The following is a 25,160-nucleotide window of genomic DNA, read 5'->3' as shown; positions in this document are numbered from 1 at the left end:
ACATTTAATGAATTATATAGCGGCTCAGGATGTGCACGGTAAAAACATGAACCTCATAATGTCAAATTTCCTCGTACATTAATAATGACATGTGCAGCACACATTTAAAACATTAATAATGACATATGTCATTATTAATTCTTTAAATGTGTGCTGCACATATGTGCAGCACACATTTAAAGAATTATATAGCAGCTCAGAATGTGCACGGTAAAAACATGAACCTCATAATGTCAAATGTCAAATTTCCTCGTACATTAATAATGCTCTACTTTATCATACCTTTATCACACCTATATATAGGTATGATAAAGGAACAGGAGGATGTAAGGACCCTATTTTCGCCAAAACCTTACCCTTCAAATCCTTTATGCCTTTTTGAAAAACATTTGAAAATTGTTCAACTCTAGCCGATCTACATTGACACGTTGTGAGCTTGTAAGATCGGCTACATTCAAAAATGTTTTTCAAAATAGTAAAAAAGCCAATGAAGTTTAGGGATAAGGGTTAAGGGGACCGATAAAAAAATAGTCTACTCTTTTATAATTCATCACCTTCATTTATACTCGGAAGTATACAGTTGAGGGCAAGCCCTCATTTTCAATGTAGGTGAGGTTAATAAAGAAAGGTAATAAAGAAATGTAATTTCCAGTTTTGGACGTACACGGTTTCCACCCAACAGTGACGGAGTGTTAATTTTGTTGACTAAGACTAAAGAATAAATCGACTAAGGTTTTTCAGAAGACTAGGACTAAGACTAAATGGTGTGTTATTCAAAAGACTAAATCAACACACTGCTGTGACGAATGCTTTGGTTGCATTGTGCATTGTGTAATGTCACTGGAAAACTAAATCACATGATCAAATGTATGTTTCTAGTTTCAAGTTTCTTCTGTAGAGAACCAGCAGTAGGATCCGTGCTGCTGTACTCTACTCTGTATGTGTGTGTGCTGCTGCCTCACCCTTCAGTGGAAATTCGTGCCACCGTGCAAACTCTGCCCCTGCAGCCCCACAGTCCTGTGTGAAATGTGACACAGCCATGGGTCCCCTCTAAGGCATGCCTCCTCTGTCAATGTGCATTATTGTGTGCATGTTGCGTGCGCATGCGAGAGTGTGAGTAAGTAAGTGCAAGTGTGTGTGTGTGTGTGTGTGTGTGTGTGTGTGTGTGTGTGTGTGTGTGTGTGTGTGTGTGTGGTCTGCCGTGCGCGTGTGGTGTAAGTGCATTACTGCGTGTGTAGAGAGTGGATGAGGTGGGGTGGGAATGTTGGGGAGGGGGCCCACATTTTCACCAGGGCGTTTGCAGCAGCTGTCCACTGGCATTTCAGCCGTGTCGTCAGTGCAGTCAGTGACACGGGGGGTTCGGAGGGACCTGACAGGCCGGCCTGCGTGCAGTCAGTTTTTGGGGATTGGAAGCCACCCTTATACTCGTACCACCACCACCACCACCCCTCTTGCCCACCACCAAGCCCTGAGCGCTCCCATTCGCCTTAGAGCCGCGGCCCACTAGGTTTGGACTCACGGCACCCACAATGGCGGACCAGTACCAGTACAACACCACCATTGAGGAAAAGATCCCAATTAAAGACAGCCACACCAAGGAGATCGACCTGATCAACAGAGACCCCAAGCAGATCAACGAGGATGTGGTGAAGGTTTGTGTGCTCCGTTTGGTTCAACATATAGGCCTACTTTATGCACTGGTTGGCTTCAGCACCTGAACTCTAGCATCCCTAATCTGGATGAACATTTGGCCCAAAAAAAATGAGCTGATCTACTAGAGCTTGTATTGTACTGTAGATCGGCTATTTGTTTTTGCAGATTGGTTATTTTTGACGAAGAGGTTTGGTGTGTTCACATGTGGAGAAAATGTTTAAAGAACACAATTTAGGCATGAACACAATTTACAATTTAGGCCTTTTTAGCAGACATTCTTAATCCAGCGCGATTTACAGTAATCAAGCTAAACAAGGGGTAATATGCATATTAGAAATAGTATAAGAAGAAGTAACGTAGAAGAATAGGTTACTATGCTACTGGGGGAGATCCCAAAAATAGTACCAGATCTATTTGTGCTGCTTGAGCTGAACACAGGGTTTATTTATGGAGTGTGGGGGGGGTGGGGGGTGGACGGGAAGGGAAGGGAAAGGAGTGACACACTCACACATATTACCGCCATGTCTTATTTAAGCTAGACCCGTGTTTATCCTGTCGATTGTTGCCATGGGTACATATCACAATAACAGCACGGCTTACTCAGAGATATTAATAAAATGTATTCATATCTGTGCATATACTGTCCTGTCGTTGTATGCTGTTGCGTTAATGTATGCCAGGACAGGCGGTATCATTAAAAAGTGATTGGTACATTTCAGGGGTTGCAGGGTACCTATATACTGTGACACTAACACTGACTGGTACAGTTGTCAGTAACAAGACTAAATATGTTCATGTTCAGCAAATTAGTTAACATAAATCTTGTTTTCTGTAGCCCACTTTTCATGTTTTTTTCTTCATTTTCCATTTGCCTTTGTGACTATTTGAGTGATAAGATGTTGCCCGATAAAACAAGGTGTTCAATAATCTGATTGGCACTTTGACCAAATGGGTTTACACATCTATTGTTTCTACTATCTGCTCTGGCAAGCCCCTATGAACACAGATCAAGTCTTCATGACGACTCATTTGAACTGTACACGGAGGGAAACGCAATGGATTCCAACTTGCTGTCTGTCGCTATGGAAAATGAATGGATGGAGAATATTTCTTGTGTTAAAATATCTAATAGACAATTTTGAGCGTACATACCAGAATGATTATGTCCAATGTATCGTAATGCATGTCATCCATATATAGCCGCACCTCTCATAATCAACGACAAGCTGTAGGATAAGAATGCAGCAAACAACACAAGATAGAAAGGATCATCAGTAGTTCAGTGTAGAAATATGCATGTAGTAGACATGTTACATATTAGGTACGTTTACATTCTAGATACAGCAACATGAGAAATCATGTTCACAAACAATTTTCAGAGGAGGGGTTCCAACTAGGAGGACACTTACTGACCTTCCTTTTAGAACGATCTGAGAGATCTCTGTGGGGAAATATTAAAAGTGGGCCTCATAGCTTGCAGGAAAGATGTTTTGCATGTGGCCTTTAATACTGCCCATAATCTCTCTCTTGAGGGAGAACATTAAGAATCTCTTTGTACCGAAGTTGGAGGCTTTTCTTTAATTCAATTGATTAAACATGCATTTTCAGGCTAATACTAAGGAGTTTATGGAATAACCTACAGTATATTGTGAAAAGTTCTAATTAATCTCTGCTGAAGGGAGACCCAAGATGAAAGCACACCAGAGCCTTTCTTTTCACGTATGTGCCACATACAGTACTATAACCCCAGAACCTGGATATGCACATTCCCAGAGATCATGTGTCAGCTATACTCTCAGAGACATCGCTGGACTGATATCGGTCATGGTGGAGATATAACAGGCCCACTTTGTATTTCTGCGTTATGCACATGAACCATATAGTTTATATAACAAAGCACAGGGCACGCAACCAGGTGGGTGGGGGGCTGCTGAAGGAGTGCTGTAATGGTGAAACTCGCAGCTGAGGCGTACATTTTCCACGCTGCACGTGCCTACCATTTGGAGAATCAAATCATGACACCCTCTATTCATGACTATTAGAGACAGGCATAAAGGGACATGTCAGGTAAGATTCGGGGTTAACTCTGCCCACTTTAGGCGCCATTTTACAGTCTACGACTTTGACGTTTAAAACAAGTAACGCCAGTCTGCCGCTGGTGTGTAGACTGTCACTGCAGTACACTATCTTCCATCTCTCTACTATCGTTGACTTGTTTGTCTGTTGCTCAGATTTAGCTATGGGTCGACAGTGCTATTATTTGCTGTTAGAAAATGTTTGGGTGGTCTAATCTCCGTCTCAATATCCCCTCACGTCAAAACAGTTCTCAATGTTTACAACTTGACTTGACAAGAACACATGTGGACAATTGGACATGTGATCCTTACGGAACAAGAGAGAGAGAGAGAGAGAGAGAGAGAGAGAGAGAAAGACACCACGAGAGTGAATTGACGGGTAATCAGGCAAACGTGTTCTCTCCTCAGTAAATAAATAGCAGTTTTATGTTGCACGCAGATCATGATACGCATCTGTCTAGTAGGCTAGTCGGTGTGTTGTTACTAGTCGCCTAGCTGAGATAGCCATACAGTGCGTTGACTGTCTGAGATATCAAATAATTAAATAAACACACACACACACACACACACACACACACACACACACACACACACACACACACACACACACACACACACACACACACACACACACACACACACACACACACACACACACACACACACACACAGAGTTGAGGGGCCTATATCAAGCAACAGACTCTTGTCTGTCTGTCAAACCAACTCCAGATAACAACATTAGCAGAATGGTTGTTATTTTAAGAGTAGTCTCGCATATAGCCAGACAACTATTGCACAATCTCCGAATGCTATATAGAGTCTGGAACTACAGCTCCCAAGAGCTGTCTCTGCTGCTCAGACCGGAAAGATATTCAACCAATCACGAGTCACGACACGGTGCTCAGGGAACTGTAGTACTAATTTTGCTGCGAGTAGGACTTGTTTTTGCCGCTGCACCAATAAGGGCCTTTCTCGGCCCCACCTCTCTCCCATTGTTTATATTGTATTTTAGTTTCCAAGATGGCCGCAGCACCAGGAGTGGGTGGCCTTACTGGGCTGCGTTCACATATTCAAGACACCTGTCTTGTGCATTTCCAATGGAAGCTCATATGGTTTGACCAAACATTTTGTTTGGTGGGGGGGAGGGGGGGCAGAACACATCCATCAAAGCTGTGTTCAGACACAAGTCAGGTGTCGGACACAAGGCAAGTGTCTTGAATGCAGCCCTTTAAGGGCATATGTCGACCCCGCCCGCTCACCTCCGCCCCACCCCCTCCTGATGCTGCGGCCATCTTGGAAACTAAACACAATATAAGGGGTGCGTGTCACATCCGCTTTATCGCTTACTCATGGAAAGAGCTTCCGTTCTCCAGACTGTATATATAGAGGAAGCATTTGAAAATTGTGAGAGGCAACAGTCTGGCCATGGGAGACTATTTTAAGAGCTAAATGTCCCCGCAATATGAATACATTGGGTGGTGGGCTGGTCGGGTGGTGTATGTTGCACTGTCCAACACGTAAGTGACATGTAGCATATGCCTGCCCAAAGAAAACAGATTTATAAGCTACCGGTATATCAACTCACTGCCTCATGGCTGTCGACAGCTTGTACATCTGTTCTTTTGGGCACATGAAGAGGCACGACGGAGACACCGGCGCAAAATTAACCCGATAAATCTGTTCAGTTCACGTTGTGTGTCTAAAAATGTCAATGTTGTTGTGCGCTGTTTCCTTATCTATAGGCCTATGTGTCGCGAGAGTGACAGTGAGGCTGGAAAATGTGGAAGTATAGCTCTTTCCGAGCGAGTCTCCTCCTCCCTGTGCCCGTTCCTAATATAAACACAAAAAAGGGGTCACATTGTATACTTGAGCATGCAAATCCATACATGAAATGAACGCTATATGAACTAATGATGAGCTCAATTCATCCTCATTCTCATCATTAATTCCTGGTCATTAACTATAATGTTGAACTTACCCGAGTGTAACATGTCATTAGATAAGGACGTTACAACACACAGTTCCACTATGACAGACAGGAGTGAGGAGGATCAGTCTCTGTAGAACCACCACCAGAGCAGTGGTGGGAAAAGTACTCAATTGTTTTACTTAAGTAAAAGTACCAATACTGCAATTTAGAAGTATTTGTTACCAAATTTAAAATGTACTTGAGTAAAAATACAAAAGTATCGGCATCAAAATGCACTTAAAGTACTAAGTACTAATGCGACGCATTGTGAGTGTCAAGGATGCAGACAGAGTTGAACCCAGGAGCAAAGTCACAACAAACTAGAGTAGATAGATATAAAGTATTTAATAATAAAGAATAAGCAGATCTTACACGGTAGATGCAGGTAGGAATCAGGCAATCAAGAATGACATAGTCAACGCAGGAACAGGCAGGACATCAATGACAACAGGTTATGAACTGACAATGAGTGTTTGTACTGAGTCCAGTTTTATAGTGAGCAGGTTGATTGGAGAAGTGTTCACTGCTGGGCTGAGGAGGTAGTTGAAGACAGGTGTGTAAATGGAACTGGGTGAACTGGGTGTGCTGGAATGGGATATGGGAGTGGCCAGTGTGGAGTCACAGACTGAGGGAGAGACAGAATGTGACAGTGAGCTTGTAGATCGGCTACACCGTAAAAAACAGCTATACCATAAAAAACTATACACCGCGGTAGTGTATGAGTATATGTATGAGCCTTTAGCCCCGTACAATACCAACATCCGAGTTGACAAAACATGACAATGAATAAACAAATTGTTTTGGGCCGAACAAATAATTAGAAAGAAGAAAAACTGCAAAAGAAAATTGAGCACTTTTTCCACCACCTCTTCTCCTCGCTCTCTCTCTCCAGGTGGAGTTCGAGGACGTGATCGCGGAGCCCGACGGCACCCACAGCCTGGACGGCGTGTGGAAGCTCAGCTACACCACCTTCACCGTGTCCAAGTACTGGTGCTACCGCATCCTGTCCGCCGTCTTCGGCATCCCCGTGGCGCTGCTCTGGGGCTTCCTGTTCGCCTGCGTCTCCTTCTGCCACATCTGGGCCGTGGTGCCGTGCATCAAGAGCTGCCTCATCGAGTCGCAGTGCATCAGCCAGATCTATTCGCTGTGCATCCAGACCTTCTGCGACCCCTTCTTCGAAGCCCTGGGCAAGGTCTTCGGCAGCATCCGCGTGGCCTTGCGCAAGGAAGTATAAAAAGACTGACTGATGGATTGAAATGTGGTCCCTTTTTTATATATATATCCACTACTAGAGCAAGGGGTCTTTAACAGGGGGGTCGTCAGAGTTACTATATAGCTAAGGGGGGCCGTCTTTGAATGATAGGAACCTTTTTTTGTATCTTTTTGTTTTGCGGTGTAAACCGCTCACAAGGAACAGCCGTGTGTATGTCTGTCTGTTTGTTTGGCGCACGGAATGTGTTTGTATAGCACGACCTATTGACCCCTCAGCAGCCGGGCCATTCACATTCACACTGAGCGGTCAGCTAATTGGGGTTGCATTGGGGTCGCACACACACACATAGACACACCGCTCAGTTCACACGGTGTGATATTATTTTATTTTAGTTGCGCTAGCCCATCCTATGTCCAGCTTTGAGGGTTTGTGTAAACACAAACATTGAAGACAAAGTGAATTCCCATAGACAGTTTGAGGGTTTGTGTAAACACAAACGTGTATAAACACAAACATTGAAGACAAAAGTGAGGACGCAAATTGTGATTGGCCAGAATGAGATGATGTATGATGACGTGTGATGATAAGAGCTCCCCTCACTTCACACGGGTGTGATTGTTTTTTATTTTTACATACAGTAACCACTTGAACCCTACGGCAGACCTATTCAGGTGGGAACATTCATTCATTGAAAATAGCCCATCTACAAGCTCTCAACGGCCGCAGTGAGCTTGTAGATCGGCTTTGTTTTGGCGGAGATGTTGATGTAGAGGGGGAAAAAAGAGTACAGAGTGAAAGATTTTGAGGATTTAGTTGTTTTAATGTCTGAAAATGCACATTGACATGAATCCAGCATTAAAAAACATAAATTTACAGTTTACACAACACTGTTAAACAATCTATGAATCTGTGAAATCAATGAAAAAGTTAAATGTGCAACACAATTCCATACAATATGTAGTGGGGGTCCCTCTCTCAGTTAAAGGGGGTCCTCGGCCTGAAAAACGTTGAAGATCCCTGGCCTAGACGTTCAGTCCTGGCATCGTCGGTGTGTTTTCCATGACACCTCCACCTCGCTTTCGACAAAACCCCCACAGATCCAATATGCCATCCACGTCCAAGCTCAGAGCCCCACTCATCCACATCCAAGCTCAGAGCCCCACTCATCCACATCCAAGCTCAGAGCCCCACTCATTCACATCCAAGCTCAGAGCCCCACTCATCCACATCCATGGAGCGCAGAGCCCCACTCATCCACATCCATGGAGCGCAGAGCCCCACTCATCCACATCCAAGCGCAGAGCCCCACTCATCCACATCCAAGCTCAGAGCCCCACTCAACCACATCCAAGCTCAGAGCCCCACTCATCTCCTCCGATGAGTCCTGGGCTCAGGGACGCGCAGAGAGCGGTAGAGAGGCAGGGGCTGAAATCCCATAAGAGGGCACTTTTGGACAAAAATAGTAGATCTACAAGCTCTCAACGTGCGATTCGTTGAGAGCTTGTAGATCAGCTATTTTCGGGGCGCAACCCAGCACTCTTTAGCTAGTGGAGATGTGGTGTGTAGCGACATGGATTTCTAAACAAATTCGTTCAACGCAAAATACTGTGTTCAAGTTCAGGAGACTTCGGGGAAAAAAGCTATTCTCCTGAATCCTATACTTCCAGTATGGCATGGAAAGGAGTGGCATTTTGCATCTCTTTCACCTATAGTAAATGCTGCACTCGTGGTCTGGAAAGGGCAGTTGTTTTACAGACGGGTAAAAAGGGCCCCTTTGATGTCTATGTGTGCACGTCCCTGCCTGGGCTGGCATCCCCCGGTGCGCCCTCCGCAGCCAGGCGCCTTGTGACGGCTGACTTGTGCAGCATCATTCTGTGACAGGCTGTCCTGGAGAGCTGGGCACTGCTCGGCAGGGAGACGAGGGGAGGACGATGCGAGGAGGATGTCTTCATGGCCGTATGAATTAGTGTCACAAAAATGCTATAAGACAATGACTTCTCTATACCACACGACACAAACTCTCCAACAGGGCTGCTCCTGTGGGAAGAATATCAAACTTCCCTCTTTTATATTCTGTTTGGCTAAAATCAATATTTATAAATACTGCTTTTGGATGTTACATTGTAGAACAGTGAGATTCTGCTATTGGTTTTGTGTCTGACATGCTCGTTTATAATAAATTATATATCAACATCAGCAATAGTGATATTATTGCTCAATGCTCAATCATCCCGATTAAAAATTGTTGGATACTCTTTTAGAGTATATGACTTTGAGTATGTTGAAACTGTTTGGTATCACAATATCAATACTATTTCTATGATTCCTTCTATTGCCATTCAGGAACCAATTAACTACTTGTTTTTATTGGTAAGAATGATGTTGAAAATAAAATATGTCAGACTTTTCTTTTAAGTTTGTGGAATTGTAAAAAGAAAAAAAAAAAAAAAGAAAACCAACCAACCAACAAAAACAAAAGAACTAAGCCTTATATGGCTCTCTACTGCTGAATGTGTAATCGTAATCGTTGATTTTTAGTTTTTTACACAAATTCCCTATTTAATTGTATTGTACAAAGTGTCATGCAAAGCCGCAAAAATAGCCAATATGCAAGCTCGCAACGCATCATGTTACAATGTTTTGAGCTTGTATTTCTGCCATCTGTTCTATTTTTGACTGTAGGTTTTATAAATATTTAACCAATGAAAAGTATAAACAAAGCTTGTGACAAATTAATAACGACATTGGAACACAGGTTAACACAGAGAGAGAGACATGAGTGAGAGAGAGAGAGAGAGAGAGAGAGAGAGAGAGAGAGAGAGAGAGAGAGAGAGAGAGAGACAGAGACAGAGAGAGAGAGAGAGAGAGAGAGAGAGAGAGAGACAGAGAGAGAGAGAGATACAGAGAGAGAGAGAGATACAGAGAGAGAGAGAGAGAGATGGGGGCACATTTTGACATTCATCTGAAACTATTAGAGAGAATATTACAGTAGTAAATTGTACGGCTCTCTTCCAGTGCAATTGATTGCACAATCAGGACATTCTGACAGAGTGATGCTTGGGAAAGTACGTGTTTAATTAACTGTTGTTTTCCTCATTAACTGTGTTGATTACGCAGGTCTGTTAGTCACACTTGGAAGTAGTCTACACAAATAGATCATTTTGATGGCAAAAAACAACTTTCTGGCATTGATAGCCCATTCATCCAAACAGAAAAGTCCTGTCTGACAGACAATTGGACTCGAGTCTGACTCGAGTCACATATTTGACGACTTGCGACTCGACTCGGACTTTGAATGTAAAGACTTGCGACTCGACTCGGACTTGGAAGGTAAAAGACCAACGATCTTGAGACTTGACTCCGACTTGCTAGCCAATGACTCCCGACTCGACTCGACTCGAGACAAGATGACTTGTGACTTGTTTTGTTTCCGAGCATACGGTATTTGAATACAGCGTCGGTGTGCAGCGCAACTCGCACTCACACTAAGGCAAAACCTTTATTTTCACCACACAACTGCAGTAGATTGAAAAGTTGCTTCCTACCTTTGAGTTAGTGTTGCTGAAAGACACCCAGATCCAATTGTATATTCCATATTTCCATATGTACTAACTAAGTGTGAAGTTGTGTCTGTAAACTATAGTGTCAACACAGGCACACAGTGACAGTTGTGAGCATGCGCAGATTGCACTGCCTCTGCTCCAGCGTACAGGGACAAAACGGCCATTAGGGGGAGCCATAGTACAGTGAAATACAGTGGGGAATATCTATTGATTCATTGATTGAATACTTTATTGGCAGAAATGTAATCGGTATAGGGTACAGTCAAACACTGATCAAAAAGGGATCACTGAAAAAAGTCCTTGCTGTCTTGTTTCCATTCGGTCCTGGGTAATCAATTCATAATCATGACAAGTCACATGACAAATAACAAAATTCAAATTCTAGACTTGACACAACCTTGTGACTCGACTTGTGACTCGGCCTGACTTGCCCACAACAGAAAGACTTGGGACTCGACTTGGACTTGGGACCAAATGACTTGGGACTCGACTTGGGTCTCGGACCTGAGGGTTTGGACTGACTTGGGACTCGACTTGGACTTGGGACCAAACGACTTGGGACTCGACTTGGACTCGGACCGGAGCGACTTGAACAATTGTCTGCTGTCTGATTGCATTAAACAATGTTAAACTCACCAACATTGCAGCTGTACGAAAAGCTTGAATTATCCTCTTTCTATTTGCAAAGTTTGTGTTTCATAAAAATCCACCATAGAAACGTTATGAGCTACTTTCTGTCAAGAAATGCCCTGTATTTGATTAAATTAAGTGTCAGAGTTTGGAAGTGCTTGTCTTCAATAACACATTTTGCTGCCTCCTGCATTATGTGACATTTAGAAACAGGTGGCACGCAGGACAGTTGAGTGATTTCCAACGAGCGCTTCCAAACTCCAACACTCCAGGCTGCTCAATGTTTTGCCACTCAGTCTAGATGAGGGGGGCGTGTCCTGATGATGGGAAAATCAATAAATCATGCATGTGCATACTCTCTATTGCCCATTGTTAAAAAGGACATACTGATTATAATGACCATTATGTCTTCTTACAGTACAGCTCAGTGGTTAGCCCACAGCAAGGAGTTCCGCCTCCCTGGGTTCAAGCCGGACTGTTTTCTCCCTGGAAATAAAAACGTCTGGGTTTCCGAGGCTAGCCGGACTGTGGCATGCCTGTGGAGTTTAGACACTGTTGTTAAGTTCCAGTGGGGATTTCCTCCCACAACTAAAACATCATGCATGTTAGTGACATATAGTCATCTAAGGCAGTGGGTTGGTATAAGTCAATATCCTGTTTTATTTTCATTAAATGTTTTGCTTTTTCAATTTAAATCTTTCCAGTTGTTTTCAAAAAGATTTCCCAAAAGATAAAACGGAACAAAAAAAGTTCAAACAAAGTGCAGTGCAGCAACAACAATTAGGTTATCCTTTAAACTTTAATAGAATTTAGATATAATTTCATACTCAAGCAAAAGGACCACAAAATATTTGAGTTATCTTTTAATATGATATATACACTTTATTTCAAATAAATAAGAGACATTCTCTCCCAAAATACAGCACTCTATAAGAAAAATCGGAACCCTTCAGGTTCTCAGTAGCATTAAGGACAAAGTGAAAAGAAAGAATTAGCTTAGATGACAAAAGGAAAATAAAGATCTCTGTCGAAAATAAAAAACCTGTCTTTTAAATGCTGCTGTTTAATATTATTTTTACAAAGACTGGAGTTTCAAGTACAGTTAGCAATGCTTTAAGTCGCGTTGACCTCTTTGCGCAATATCCTTTCAAAAACACATGCACTGTTCACTTGTGTGATGAAATGTTATTATTCATGTTTCCCTTTTGAAACGGGAGATCCAAGCTTGTACAACATCATCACAGTATCTCTGAGTGGCATAAAGCCTGATTTATGCTTCGTGGGACGACGTGACACATAGTGAGCTTGTAGATCGGCTATTTCCGTCACCGCAATACGACGAAGTATAAATTAAGCATATACGGAGACTGACCCAGCAACGACTATTACAAAGACAGTCAATATTATATGTATAGAAAACATTTGACCAAAACACAGCACAGTTGCTACAGAAATACCTCAGATAAATTGTTTTAGATAAGGTTTTTTTTCCACTAGAGAATGGTGGGCAGTTTGTTTTGTAAAACATGTAGACACATACAGCACATATAGTACTCAACATCTATTGGCATCCTTCATAATATGAGTTTTAGATACTGTAAAGAACACTGCTTCATTTATGGACGTGTGAAGGTATGGTTGCATGTTGTTCACTGGATTTGACTACAAATGGCCCACTTAAAACATGCTGTACATTATGGCAGCATACATGGAATCCTGGCCCTCTGTGAGGCCATGTCTTCCACTTTTGAAATGATCTTAACGTAACTTTTTAAGAATTCCTCTGATATTGTTTTCCCCCTCTTGGATCAATGATGTGGACATTATGATTGACATCGTCTGTAAAGGGAGCCAATGCCCTGTTTCACATGGCCTCCTGGATGGACATTACAGATTAAGCTGAAATGAAAACGTTTAGAGCGTAATAGTGGTCATACTTAATTGGGTCACAGTTAACAATAGATGCCAAAACAAAAACAAAACACACAGCTAAACAAACAGATGCAGATAAACAAGCGTTCATAAATGTTTATTTACAAACATAATCTTGATTCAGCATTGTCTTGTCTGTAGTGCGCGATACGAAGTTTGAATCGCAGAGTGTAAATCCCCATAGCCCAAGGGGACGGGACGGGTCGCTCAGGTGAACGTGTTGGGTGGGGTTTGGCAGAATATAGCTACCTTGCACACCTAAGGGTCGTTCCCAGTCTTATTCTTCTGCGCAGAGAAAAGTCTGGTCACGAAGTGTTGTGCCGGAACATCCGTCAGAAGTATTTCCCCCGGACACTATATTTTTATCACAACAATTTTCATTCAGGGAGAATGTAAACAGATTTGTAAAGCGTCACCGTCAAGTCCTTGAGTGGTACTACCCATCACTGTGATTGGCAGAGAAGCGCCCAGTCCATTTCACTAGGAAATACTTCAAGATAATGGTTGCAAAAAGCCATTTAAAGAGGTTTTACATGCCACCGTGCTTGTAGAGCTCAACAGTAAAACAAAATAAAGCGTTTATTTAACAAAAAACGTATTACTACTACATTTTAAAGGAAGTGCCTTTTATCTGGAGGATACTCGTAACGGCTGTCAGAGTAGGGTATGTAGATGTTAAAATGTCCACTGCAAATGCAACAAAACTTAGTGCACAACGTCTATAACAGGAGAGCAACACCATTATCCGACAGACACAGCTCAATAAACCCCTAGCTCGTTCCAAAATCACTGATCTAACTGACTGGCAGTGACTGGCACCAGCTGCTTAATCAATAGGGTCGGTCGGTGAAGGTTGGTTGACTGTGTTAAATTCCATAAAAAATTAAATTCATGCAAGTCTTTGCCTCCTTACTGTTCCCGCCAAATGTGTAAATGCAGGTATTGTGGGCTTTATGTGTTGGTGGTTTGTGTGATGCTCCTCTGACTACTGGTGCTCTTCATGACAAAGTTGGAGGAGTTGCTCTTGTGACTGGAGTCAAAGTCGCGCTCACAGTTGCCCTGTTTGGACTTGAGGTAGCGTGAGGAGCAGCAGAAGATGAAGTTCTGCCTGAGGTCTTGGAACAGGTGCCCAGCAAAGCACATGTAGATCCATGGGTTGCAGCAGCTGTTGAGGCTGGCCAGCAGCATGGAGATGATGAAGGGCATGGCTGAGAGAGAGAGGGAGAGAGAGAGAGAGAGAGAGGAGACACACAGTTTGATGGTGCCAAATTCTGGAGAACAACGGAGAACACAGGAGATAGACATTAGACTGTAGACACCCCTTGCATGGCCACGTAGCACCCCCATGCAGGCTCCCATCTAGAGCCCGTTTCGTGCAGACAGTCTTGCCCCTCCAGATAACCAAACAAGCATCAAGGGCCAACATCTGGCAAGTTGAATGGCAAAGCGACATGCGCGCTCTTGAATGGCTGGACAGAGGAATAACACCAACAGAAAGCCTCGCTAGTGGCCACGACCTTGTCTGGACAACCTGGAAGTCACTCATTAGACTACGTGTGGAACAGAGGAGGTGCAAAGCACTGATGATGAAAGTCTGGAACCTCACAACAGAAGACACGTGCAGCTGTGGATCAGTATACAGACAATGTCCCACCTACTGGAATGTGCCGACGCTCCCCGGTGAAGTCCAGAAGACCTGGCAGAACCCACCCCATCTGCTGTGGCCTCTGTGCCCGATATTGGCAGAACGACATCTGAGATTGCTACGGACTCGAAGAAGAATTAAGAAGAGGGGTGATCCGATCCGAGCACTACTAGAAGGTACAAAAGATCAGGGTACTATAATAAAGTTAAAAATCCAACATGTTTCGACTTCTAAGAGTCTTCATTCATGCCCTGATGAAGATGTTGGCTTTTTAACTTTAAGAAAGCACCTTAATTTTACATCCGCCCTCTCTCCTTTTGTACCTATTTGTAGTGCTATCACCCCTCTTCTTTCTTGTTCTACAGAGAAATCCTGATTGATCATTTGACTCAGAAAGATACAGCCTACAGTAACTATACAGCCAGAATACCTTAATCTCTGAGAGACCTGTTGCAACCTATATGTTATAGGTTAGGAATTTAGTTATACCTTTCAATCCTGGAGCTACCTCTGTGTCTCACTAGTTGTGAGGAAAAAAAGAATAATAATGATGTTGCTCCATGTAAATCAATATAATTATTATATATTTTTCTATCTTTGAATAAGAATTTGAAGGTTTTCAGAACGCTTAGGTTAGGTATAGGCCTCAGGTCTAAATGGATTCAAGTTTTGCAAGGAGTAATTCATTCTTGATAATGATGATATTAATGGGTAGCCATATAATGCCATCCAATAGCACCACTATTCCCATTATTTGCTGCATGCATCTACCCCTGTGTGTGTACGAAGTCTTAGGCTTCGTACACACCTACACAACAAATGTTCAGTCCGTGTGCGATGTCTGATTGCTGTTTGATTGCTGCTCCAATTCATTTTCAATGGGAGTCACATGGTTTGACCAAACATTTTTGTTTGATATGGGGGGGAGCAATCAGCAAATCAAACACAAATGTTTGATCAAACCATATGTGACTCCCATTGGAAAAGCATTGTGGTGGCCCAAAGAAACAAAAAAACGACCAAACATTGCTTGATTGGTGTTTGGTACGTGTGTGAATGAGGCCTTACTACTACTACTATTTTAATTATAATTGAACCTATTGGTCTATTGAAGATAGCGTTGACTGAACACTACCAGTTAAAGCAAACACTCGCAGTCAGTGGTACAGTCCAGAGTCCACTGCATGACCAAGACACTACTCTCACATGATTAGATTGAGAGAAAAGTTCTGCTCATGGTCAATGGAGATAGATGACACAAAAATGGCCTGTAGTGGTGTGTTGGGTGACATTATGTCAACTCCACTGTCCAACTGACATTTGGTAGATGAATTTCAAGTTAATGCAATTGCCTTGTGTCCTGTATTTAACCTGTTGATTGATAATCTCCCCGCCTCCATCCTATGCCCTGTGCTAACATTATGTCTAATGACTTCTCCCTAAACTTGGCAGAATGTTGTCCCCCAGAATAAGACCTCGGAGATCACGAAAACAAGCACATATAGCATGCAGTAATTAACAAGAACTGAACAAAATTATAACAAAATGAAATGTAGCCCAATGTTAACTGCTCTGCTCTTAAATGACAACAATGCACCAATAATGTAATAATACACAGAAAACCGCTGGCCTACTGTAGTATGTTCAAGCACAAATGAGTAAGTCAAGCTTAAAAAACATTCAATGCTACACAGTATTTTGAGAACCCTGGACTTGTTCCCAGGCATCGTCTACGTGGCATGGGTCCAAATCATTCAGCTATCGGGTTGCCCCTCCATCACCATCATTATTTGAATATAACAGCTCAATCATAGCATGCAGTATGTACACAGTATACACAGGTCAAATAAACTCTGCAAAACCGTCGGCCCTAAAGCCCAGACCAACCAAGTGGCTTCTGGGCATTCTTGACTCTGTGCGTGACTGCAGTGCAGACCCAGAATCTAATTTGAATTACACTGGGAATTATGGCTACTCAATTAGCTAATGTTGTCTTCCACAGGGGAATGATACATCACACTTAGGTGGCAAATGGGAATTCCGGAAACATATCCACTTAAACAGGTAGACCTGTAAGAGCTGATGGTGAGGAATAGACCCCGCACACCACAGGTACAAAAATACTTTCTTTATTGAGAAATCTGACAACGTTTTGATCTATTTGATCTTCATCTGGTCATCGATGTCATGGTCATTGATGACCTGATGAAGATCAAATACTAATAATTTCCTAATAATAATGACTCAACCATGCAATCCAGTGCACTTCCCCCTCTTAAGATTCTAACTCCCTTTTTCTGTTGAATTTCTTGACCTCCAACTAGTAAATGACTACATGGACGGTCATCATAGGTCACCAGGTCATTCAGTTCATGTTTTCTCAACTAGTGGAAAGAAAAAAGTAAAAATCAACAAATCCTGCATTACTAAATGTATGGTCAGGGACCACATGGAATACCTCCACGGACCACCAGTGGTCCATGGACCGCCTGTTGAAAACCCCTGCCCTAGTCTGATTATCTATCTATGGTCTGGACTGGAGCCAGGCTACTATTAGTATTACCCATCATTTCTCCCTACTGCAAATGTTATCGTTCAACAATACAAATGGTGCTAATTAGCAATACAATTGGTTCTTTGGTTTGTAGTTATAGGCAAACCTTGTTTGGTGATATATATATCCTAAAGTTCCAGCAGAGCTTCCTCAGCCGACAGTTTCCTGCTTAACTGCTAACTAACTAGTAGACTAACTAGTAACTACAATGTCATTCAAAGGGGAACATTCATTGACTAATCTAAGGGAAGGTGTTATGTCTCTCCCATGCCCGAATACAATATGCACCTATAGGAGGATAATTGGACCAAATGGCCCAGAATTACAGCTAAATGTGTTCATACTGTCGTCAAATATGTAGAACCATTTAGAGGTGACTTACAATAAGTTGAACTGAATAGCAGAGAACCCTCTAAACTTTAGAGTGTTCTAAAAGTTTAAACAACCATACATGGGGCTTAACAGTTGCTTTGTGTGGCGCTGGTAGCACGTCCTCAACCATACGAAAGAACCACTGAAGAACCTGTATTGATCTTGACAAAACAAATACATATATTATATATATATATGTACCGATAAGCACTCTTAGCTCCAAGCACACGTCAGTGCAAAAGGCTGAACTGTCTGTGTTCCAGACATTCTTTCTCTTTCTGTATTTAAGCCAGATGCACACTTCTTTGTATGATCCTGTTGCCAAATATATATTTCATATATGTCATATTGGTTTCAGCTGGCTCCATGTTCTTTTGCATACATCTGTGCCAGTCAAATCTAATGAGTGTCATGGTCTCTATGGGAGCGTCATGTCACCAGTAGGAATTCTGGAATCCACAAAGGCCAGTTAGGGAGGAATTAAGTGGTGTTCATCCTGTTCGTGAGGAGGGTCTGTTCAGGAATCTCAGGCCTCTAAGAATTGTCAATTATGTGAGACCAGTTGGTGGAGAGATTCACCTGTCTGTGTCTCACCTGTCCATGCTGTACAGGTCAGTGCACAGGGAAGGAGTTCAAAGCTGTGAGTTCTGTTCAAATCCTTTGTTTGAGAACGTGCTGCCACAGTAAGCTTGTTTGAACTGCCAATTTGTTTTAGATTGTGCATTGTATATATCCTTTGAGTTTATGTGTACATGATAAGCATCCGGATGTACATGTGACTTCCTATGATTGAAGTCATCATGATGAGATGTTTTATTGGAGCCGTTTCATAACCCTACCTCGACATTGTATGAAAGGAGATGATGCATTAATTGTGTTGGAGTCAATTTACTAACCTGTGGGATAAAGTTGAAATCTGTAAATAAAGGCACTGTATAAAGGCAATGTTTATTATTATACTGTGAAGAAAATTGTTGAATATTTTGTCATTCTGTATTTACTCTAAATATGATCCTGATGAAGGCTTAGAAGATACCAGTTCTTAACCTTAGAGGACAGATTCACAATGTACCTCGCAATATATGATATTTTTTTGTTTTATTATGCATTTGATAAGATAAAGGGAGGCACACTGAAATCTGTTCTGTACACAACCGGGTGTTAAGCTTTCGGCTTATTGACCTTCTTCAGATGCCTCCCTTTATTTTTTCATATGATCCAAACATTTGTGACTCCAGCACCTCCACTAAGTCTATCGGCAGATGAGCAGTGGTGTTTATTTCATGGACAAATCATCCCTCCTGTATTAACATGTTTTATTGCTTGCGGTGTCTCAAAGCCCAGGGCTCTAAGCTCTGGCAAGGATTCTATTCGGTAGATATTATAGGGCCATAAACATGGAGAAGCGACAAAAAGAGAAAATAGTTAAAAAGATAACTAAGCAAATACCAAACCACTCAAGGAGAAATAACAAAATAAAGAAATAAAGTGTACTGTCACAAGAAACTGTAGCACAACAGTGATCAATAATAATAATAATAATTATTATTATTATAATAATAATTATTATTAGTGTTCTTTTTTGTATTATTATTAAAATTATTATCTTAGTACTTTGTGGATATCATTACAGCTCTCTTCACTTGTGGAAAATAAAACTTTTTGATTCCATTCATCTACCTACTGTAGTCCCTCACTCAGTAAATCGTAAAATGGCTCTGTAATAGATCCCTGTGTGAGCACTGTGAGCACTGTGGTCCTGTCCATCCATCCTTAACTAATGAGGCAATCATAATCTAATTTACATCACGGTGCACGTCAGTATATAGTGTCTTTATACCCTTGTCAAGAAAGACAGGACGGAGAAAGCATCTAGGACACTTTGACTCGTGATAAAGAGATGGTTTGATTTATGGCGAGCATGGAAGAAGGATAAAAAAAGGTCATTATTAAGATGTGATCTTACTAAGATAATGACTGCAATGATTAATCGGCACTGACGTGACAGATTTGTTCTACATGGTCGCACAACACAATACAAATAAGCAGTGTTCAAGAATTCAACAGAGTGTTTTACTGAAGATGTGTTTTTTTCTATGGTTTCACACAAATGGTTGAGTATATCCTTTGGTAAAGTAATCCCGGTAGTCTGGTGCACTGGGGCCAATTTAATGTGATTAATCTGAATGCCATGATTGCCTGTAAGAACCTTTCCTGAACATTAGCAAAGTAGTCTACTGGTGCATCATGGTCCATGCTGACTTCACTCTAATGGACACTTTATCTGTGCACAGCACAGGTGACACTCTCGCCTATCTATTGTACACACACACAGTCCACACGTGCAGTGACTGCCAGATTTGGCCATTCTCAGCAAACACACGTGCATGCACAGAAGCCTCATGTCACACAACAGCAGCCACTACACCCTGTTGAACAAGCCTGCGTGGAATCTCATTTTGTCACACTCTTCCCACCGATCTCGCAATACTGTAGTGTATATTTCTCTGATGTTTGGAAAGTCTGTGAATATATTCTGACACCATGAAGACATGAAGTTGCACACAGGATTTGTCCTGACGACGTGCATGACAGCCTATGTGATGTTGAGAGGACAGCAGCAGTGACAACTGCCATGACAAGATTGGAACCCAGAGAAGGAAATGTATTTGTTTACATGATTATATATACATTATATATATATATATATATATATATATATATATATATATATATATATATATATATATATATATATATATATATATATATATATATATATATATATATATATATATTCTTCTTTTTTACATTTCTCTCTTTTTTTGTGTCATCTATTTTGTTCTGACAGTGTTTGCCTTGAAGTGTGTGGTCATTTGAAACCACACATGCACTGCAGATTACATTATTTTAATTATAGGCTACTATAGCTATACTGGCAATAAACTCCCATTTTATAATATTAGCAGACATATATTTTACACAGGACCACAAGGTCTGTTTAAAATGAGGAATTGATTTTCCAGTTAATGCTTTTCCCATAATGGTACTTCTGTTGGATCATACAGAGATCAATACTAACTGAACACATTCATTTCAGTTTAGCTGTTAAATGTCAACTCCACATTTTTGCCTCGCAGGCATAAATAATAAGCTGCTTGGCTGCGGTGTGCTCTCACTAATTTATTCATAAATAATAAGCTGCTTGGCTGCAGTGTGCTCGCACTAATTTGATCAATGGTTAACGAAGCAGAACATTAAGTTAAAGCCCATTATAAAGTCGGGTCACTCACTCTATAGTTTAATGGGAAGGTTAATTTAAGTTTTAAGAGACATTAGTTTCACCTTTAAATGAGCAATATGTACATTTCCTGTCAGTTTACAATTTACAGGGTATTTAGCAGACGCTCTTATCTTAGATAGCCTAAATACCCACCTGCAGGTCACTGATCTGGCAATATAACCTACTGTTCGTTCTTTTTCCCCCTCTGCACTCATGTAGCCACCACAATACCTTACTTCAACACGGTTTGACATTAATGACAGTGGTTCCCAAAGTGGGGTTGCGGGGACCCCTAGGGGTCCTTGAGAGAGTTCCAGGGGGTCCCCAGCTAAATGATAGTTTGTAACCAAATGGGTCCTTATGGGTCTGTAACTCCAAGAGTGTACAAATGGTTCCATTTGTACACTCTCAGAGAGTTAAATTTACTTTGATTTTACAATACAAATTGGGGTCTCAGAGATAGAAATGCCATTAAATGGGGGTCCTTCAAATTAAAATGGTTGAGAATCACTGCTGTATGTAAAAATGTTCTCTTATGGGGACCCTGCAGTGTCAATTTGGGGGTCCTTGACGTGAAAAGGTTTGGGAACCACTGGGCTGAATCACTGAAACCTCACTTATAATGCACATCTGCACCTCATTGATTCTATGATATTATACCTAAATCACAAAGCAGAATCGAATTGTGTCACAATCTCATGAGAATGTAACAGAGATAACAATACTCAAAATATGACATTGTTTTTATGAGTGCACAGGTAACATCCCGCATGGGCAATAGCCTATACATACAACGTTCCCAAAAACGTGTGCGTAATGTTGCGAACAATGACGCACGCCAAAGAATGATTAATGTGACTGCATTCCAACAATATTCCTAATTTTCAAATGCTATTTTTCTCGTAAAATGTACGTTCAAAATCATGCATTGCAGCATTATATGTTTTAAAGGTGCGCCTACCCCGTGCGTAAAGTAGCGCGTTGACGCACAAACCAACACACACCATAAGCATAATATGTACATTTTAAGTTCAACCTACCCTCACGAGGCGCCGCTGGATCCCACGCCGACCACATCTGCACGAAGAAAAAGGGTGTCCAGCAGACAATATAAGCCAAAACGATCACGAATGTCATTTTCACAGTGGTTATCTTAGCCTTGGAGATGAGCTTGACGCTGCTCACTCGGGAAAGCGTATTTCCTTTGGAGGTCCTGGGCGTGAGGTTTATGCACTGATCTCGCCTGGTTTTCAGCTTAAAGTTCTGCCATATTTTGAAGCTTATTAATCCATAGCAGAGGCTCAGAATGGCCACGGGAATTATGTATATGGTGAGGCTGATCCAGGTGATGTAGGCTTTGGCGCCCCACGGCTGCACGAAGTCGCCCCAGCAGTCGTACACCCCCGACCCGACCGACCCGACTTCCCTCAGAGAAAAGATGCACATCTGCGGAATGCTGAACAGCAGACTCAGAACCCACGAGATGATGACATAGAAACGGTCCTTTCTCTTGTGCAGGGAGCGCAGAGGCTGACAGATGGCCAGGCACCGGTCAATGGACATCAGCACGAGCATGTACGTCGAGGCGAACATCCCCACGACCTGCAGGTACTTGATCAGCCGGCACAGGACGTCTGGTCCGTAGAAGCGAAACGTGATGTCCCAGATGAGCTGCGGGAGAACCTGAAAGAACGCCACGACCAGGTCGGCGATGCTCAGGTGCTTCATGAAGTAGTACATCCGCGACTGGCTGTGCTTGGTGGTGTGTATGGCGAGCAGGACGCACAGGTTGCCGGCCAGCGCCAGGAACAGTATGAGGGCCAGCACGGTCACCTCCACCTTGGCCACCTCTTCGTTCCGTTTCAGCGGGTTCGTCTGGTTCGTCACCCCGCCGTTGCCCCCGAGGAGGCTCGAGTTCCGCCAGGTGGACTCGTTTAGTTGCCAAAAGTCACTTTCGTTTGAAACGCTTTCCATTGTTGTTTTTGCAAGAAAAGCGCGTTCTGTGCAAAAAAAAAACTGTTTTCAGCGGTGCATGGGCATCAATGCGATGGCTGCACAGACCGTGTTCCTCCAGGGACGTATAGGACCTCTCTTGTCAAGCTAACGGGCTTCACAGGATGCCTCTCCTGTAGCAGAGAAACACTTTGTTAAAGTTTGACCAGCTGTTTTGTTGTAATACCACAGAGGCATAACAAAGAGCGACATGTTTCCATTTATAATATTATTAATAATAAACAGGATAATCGGCCTAATAATCATGATCACAATACAATTATGAAGCACCATATGGCAAGATGCATAGGGGGAAAACTCATAGTAGGGTTTAGCTATAAAACAAAACTACAAAATAACAGAGTTTAAAGACCAAAACGCATGGCCATTACGCATTAGCTATATGTTCACTGCATGCGCAATTATATAGAAACTAAATGCATTGGTAGCCTATTCGTCGTAATTTCAAAGTAATTACAACAATTATACACAATTGCAATTCGGTCATAGGCTAAAATTCAATAAAACTTACATATGATTTTTTGTTTGCCTTCGAAAAGAAAATCACAATATTTTTGTGGACGGAAGAATTCAATTGCTGCTTCACAAAGTGATACCGCTGGCATTCATCTCTGGTACCATTTCGGAATGGCCAACACTATATAAGCAACTGATACCTCCGAGATTGGACATGGAGTAGTTTGGAGACGCGTGTGTGACCCATTACGGCCACTAGGTGTCCATGTGCGCCAGACAGTCAACCTATAGGCTACTGTCTTTGGTCTTGACGTAGCATACTGTTATGTAGTTACAGTCATGACATGTATGTATACAAACATGCACAACATTATTTTCGTTTAAAAACAAGTTTATTAACAGCTGGGTCATTTTGAAAGCCAGGAACTAGACCAAAACAAGATAATATTTTAGCCCATATGAATTTGTTTGGTGTATAGCCTTGTCCACATATTTAATCAAATAAACAGTGCATGGGTTCAAAATAATATGTTAGAAGGGGAAGAATTTCATTTCAGTTGAAAGCCATTCAGTGGGCCAAGATTATCAAGATAATGTCATCAAGCAACCTTTGTGAAGTTATTATTCGATAATGAACTGGCATGTCTTCATTCACCTAAACTTGTTATTTATTTGAGCTTCCATTCAATTGAAGCATTTCAAACCACAGGGAGAATCTCCTGTTGCAGCGTTTATGAATATCAGTAGCTGCACAGGAAGGACCAAAATAAATTTCAACTCATTCTGTTCCCTAGCAATGCAGAGGGGTGAAATTTCATTATTGTACTCAACTGTAGCCTACTCAATGAGAACAACTTTTAAACAGCAATGCCAATTAGCCTATATTTATAGCTGCTATGAGCAATAATATGTCAAAATGACCTTCTCTTTTTTTGTATTCAGACAGCCAGCAATGCGCTCCCAAAAATATTTAAGATTCAAAGATGTTCCTTGAAGCTTTGTCATTGGTCCAACCAATCAGGAAGACTTATTAGAAGGTAAAGCAGTTTTAATTATTTAATACAAACAACATGGTTGTCAAAAATATATGTGGGAAATAATGCTAAATAATAATTTCAATAAATAAATGAACTGACCAAAGGGATACCACAGAGAGCTCACATGGGTAAGGAAGAACAATTTTGAAATGTTACATAATTCACTTAATTTGCCTATGTGGCTCTGGCATGCAATCTCTTCAAGCACTTGCCCCTTCTGTGCACAATAAAGATGCATCATATCAATTGCATTTGTTCGCAGACATTTCCATTTAGTCATTTTGTCCCAGATTTTGTATATGGGAATTGAGAAGATGCCATTTAAACGGCCTGGCCTGTCTAGTATTCAGAGCCCCGCTCTTATCAATTCTATAGATTGATTCAATTTAAAGTTTTGCACAGATTGCTTTACTCTAAATCAAAACTTAGAATGTGATAGATGTGGGGGCATGCCCCAGGCCCTGGAATACTTTGTCTTTTCACATCAGAGCTGCCCAGCCCATAATTGCCTTTACATCTCTGCTTAAAACGTATGTATTCACCTTGGCCTTTTAGTGTCACTTGAGGTAGCCCCGCTCCCCTCATTTGTGCAAATGTCTGCTTTGTTTGTGCTTTTTGGATTGCCTGCTAAAGTCTGTCTATATGGTATTGTTTTAGCTTTTATTTCAAATTCCTGCTTAAGTTTTATGTTTCTAGATGTTTGTTCATATTGCATTGTTTTCTCTTTGTTTTCTTTTAACCTGTACAGCACTTTGGTTCACCTGG

At 41.8% G+C, this 25,160-nt stretch overlaps 2 protein-coding genes across 2 annotated transcripts; one reads left to right on the top strand and one right to left on the bottom strand.

The window, feature by feature from the left end:
* Positions 1-1,319: 1,319 nt before the first annotated feature.
* Positions 1,320-9,106, top strand: cav3 (caveolin 3). The gene is made up of 2 exons (XM_080780148.1): positions 1,320-1,652; positions 6,590-9,106. The coding sequence occupies exons 1-2, from the start codon at positions 1,530-1,532 to the stop codon at positions 6,929-6,931; spliced, it is 465 nt and encodes a 154-aa protein (XP_080636274.1). The 5' UTR covers positions 1,320-1,529; the 3' UTR covers positions 6,932-9,106.
* Positions 6,975-24,018, bottom strand: oxtra (oxytocin receptor a). The gene is made up of 3 exons (XM_080780136.1): positions 23,414-24,018; positions 21,930-23,015; positions 6,975-14,243 (listed from the first exon to the last, which is right to left on the bottom strand). The coding sequence occupies exons 2-3, from the start codon at positions 22,861-22,863 to the stop codon at positions 13,987-13,989; spliced, it is 1,191 nt and encodes a 396-aa protein (XP_080636262.1). The 5' UTR covers positions 22,864-23,015; positions 23,414-24,018; the 3' UTR covers positions 6,975-13,986.
* Between the last annotated feature and the right edge of the window lie 1,142 nt (positions 24,019-25,160).

Source organism: Protomyctophum bolini (assembly GCF_963924005.1).
Source record: "Protomyctophum bolini genome assembly, chromosome: 2".
Classification (NCBI taxonomy): domain Eukaryota; kingdom Metazoa; phylum Chordata; class Actinopteri; order Myctophiformes; family Myctophidae; genus Protomyctophum; species Protomyctophum bolini.
Note: the sequence above shows the minus strand (reverse complement) of the source record. Positions and strands in the feature narration are given on the sequence as shown.

Bases quoted from the DNA above. Each gene is read 5' to 3' on its own strand.
- cav3 (XM_080780148.1), top strand. From the start codon at position 1,530: ATGGCGGACCAGTACCAGTACAACACCACCATTGAGGAAAAGATCCCA. The intron at 1,653-6,589 runs GTTTGTGTGCTC...CTCTCTCTCCAG, and splicing joins TCAACGAGGATGTGGTGAAG to GTGGAGTTCGAGGACGTGAT.
- oxtra (XM_080780136.1), bottom strand. From the start codon at position 22,863: ATGGAAAGCGTTTCAAACGAAAGTGACTTTTGGCAACTAAACGAGTCC. The intron at 14,244-21,929 runs GTAGGTTGAACT...TCTCTCTCTCAG, and splicing joins TCCAGCGGCGCCTCGTGAGG to CCATGCCCTTCATCATCTCC.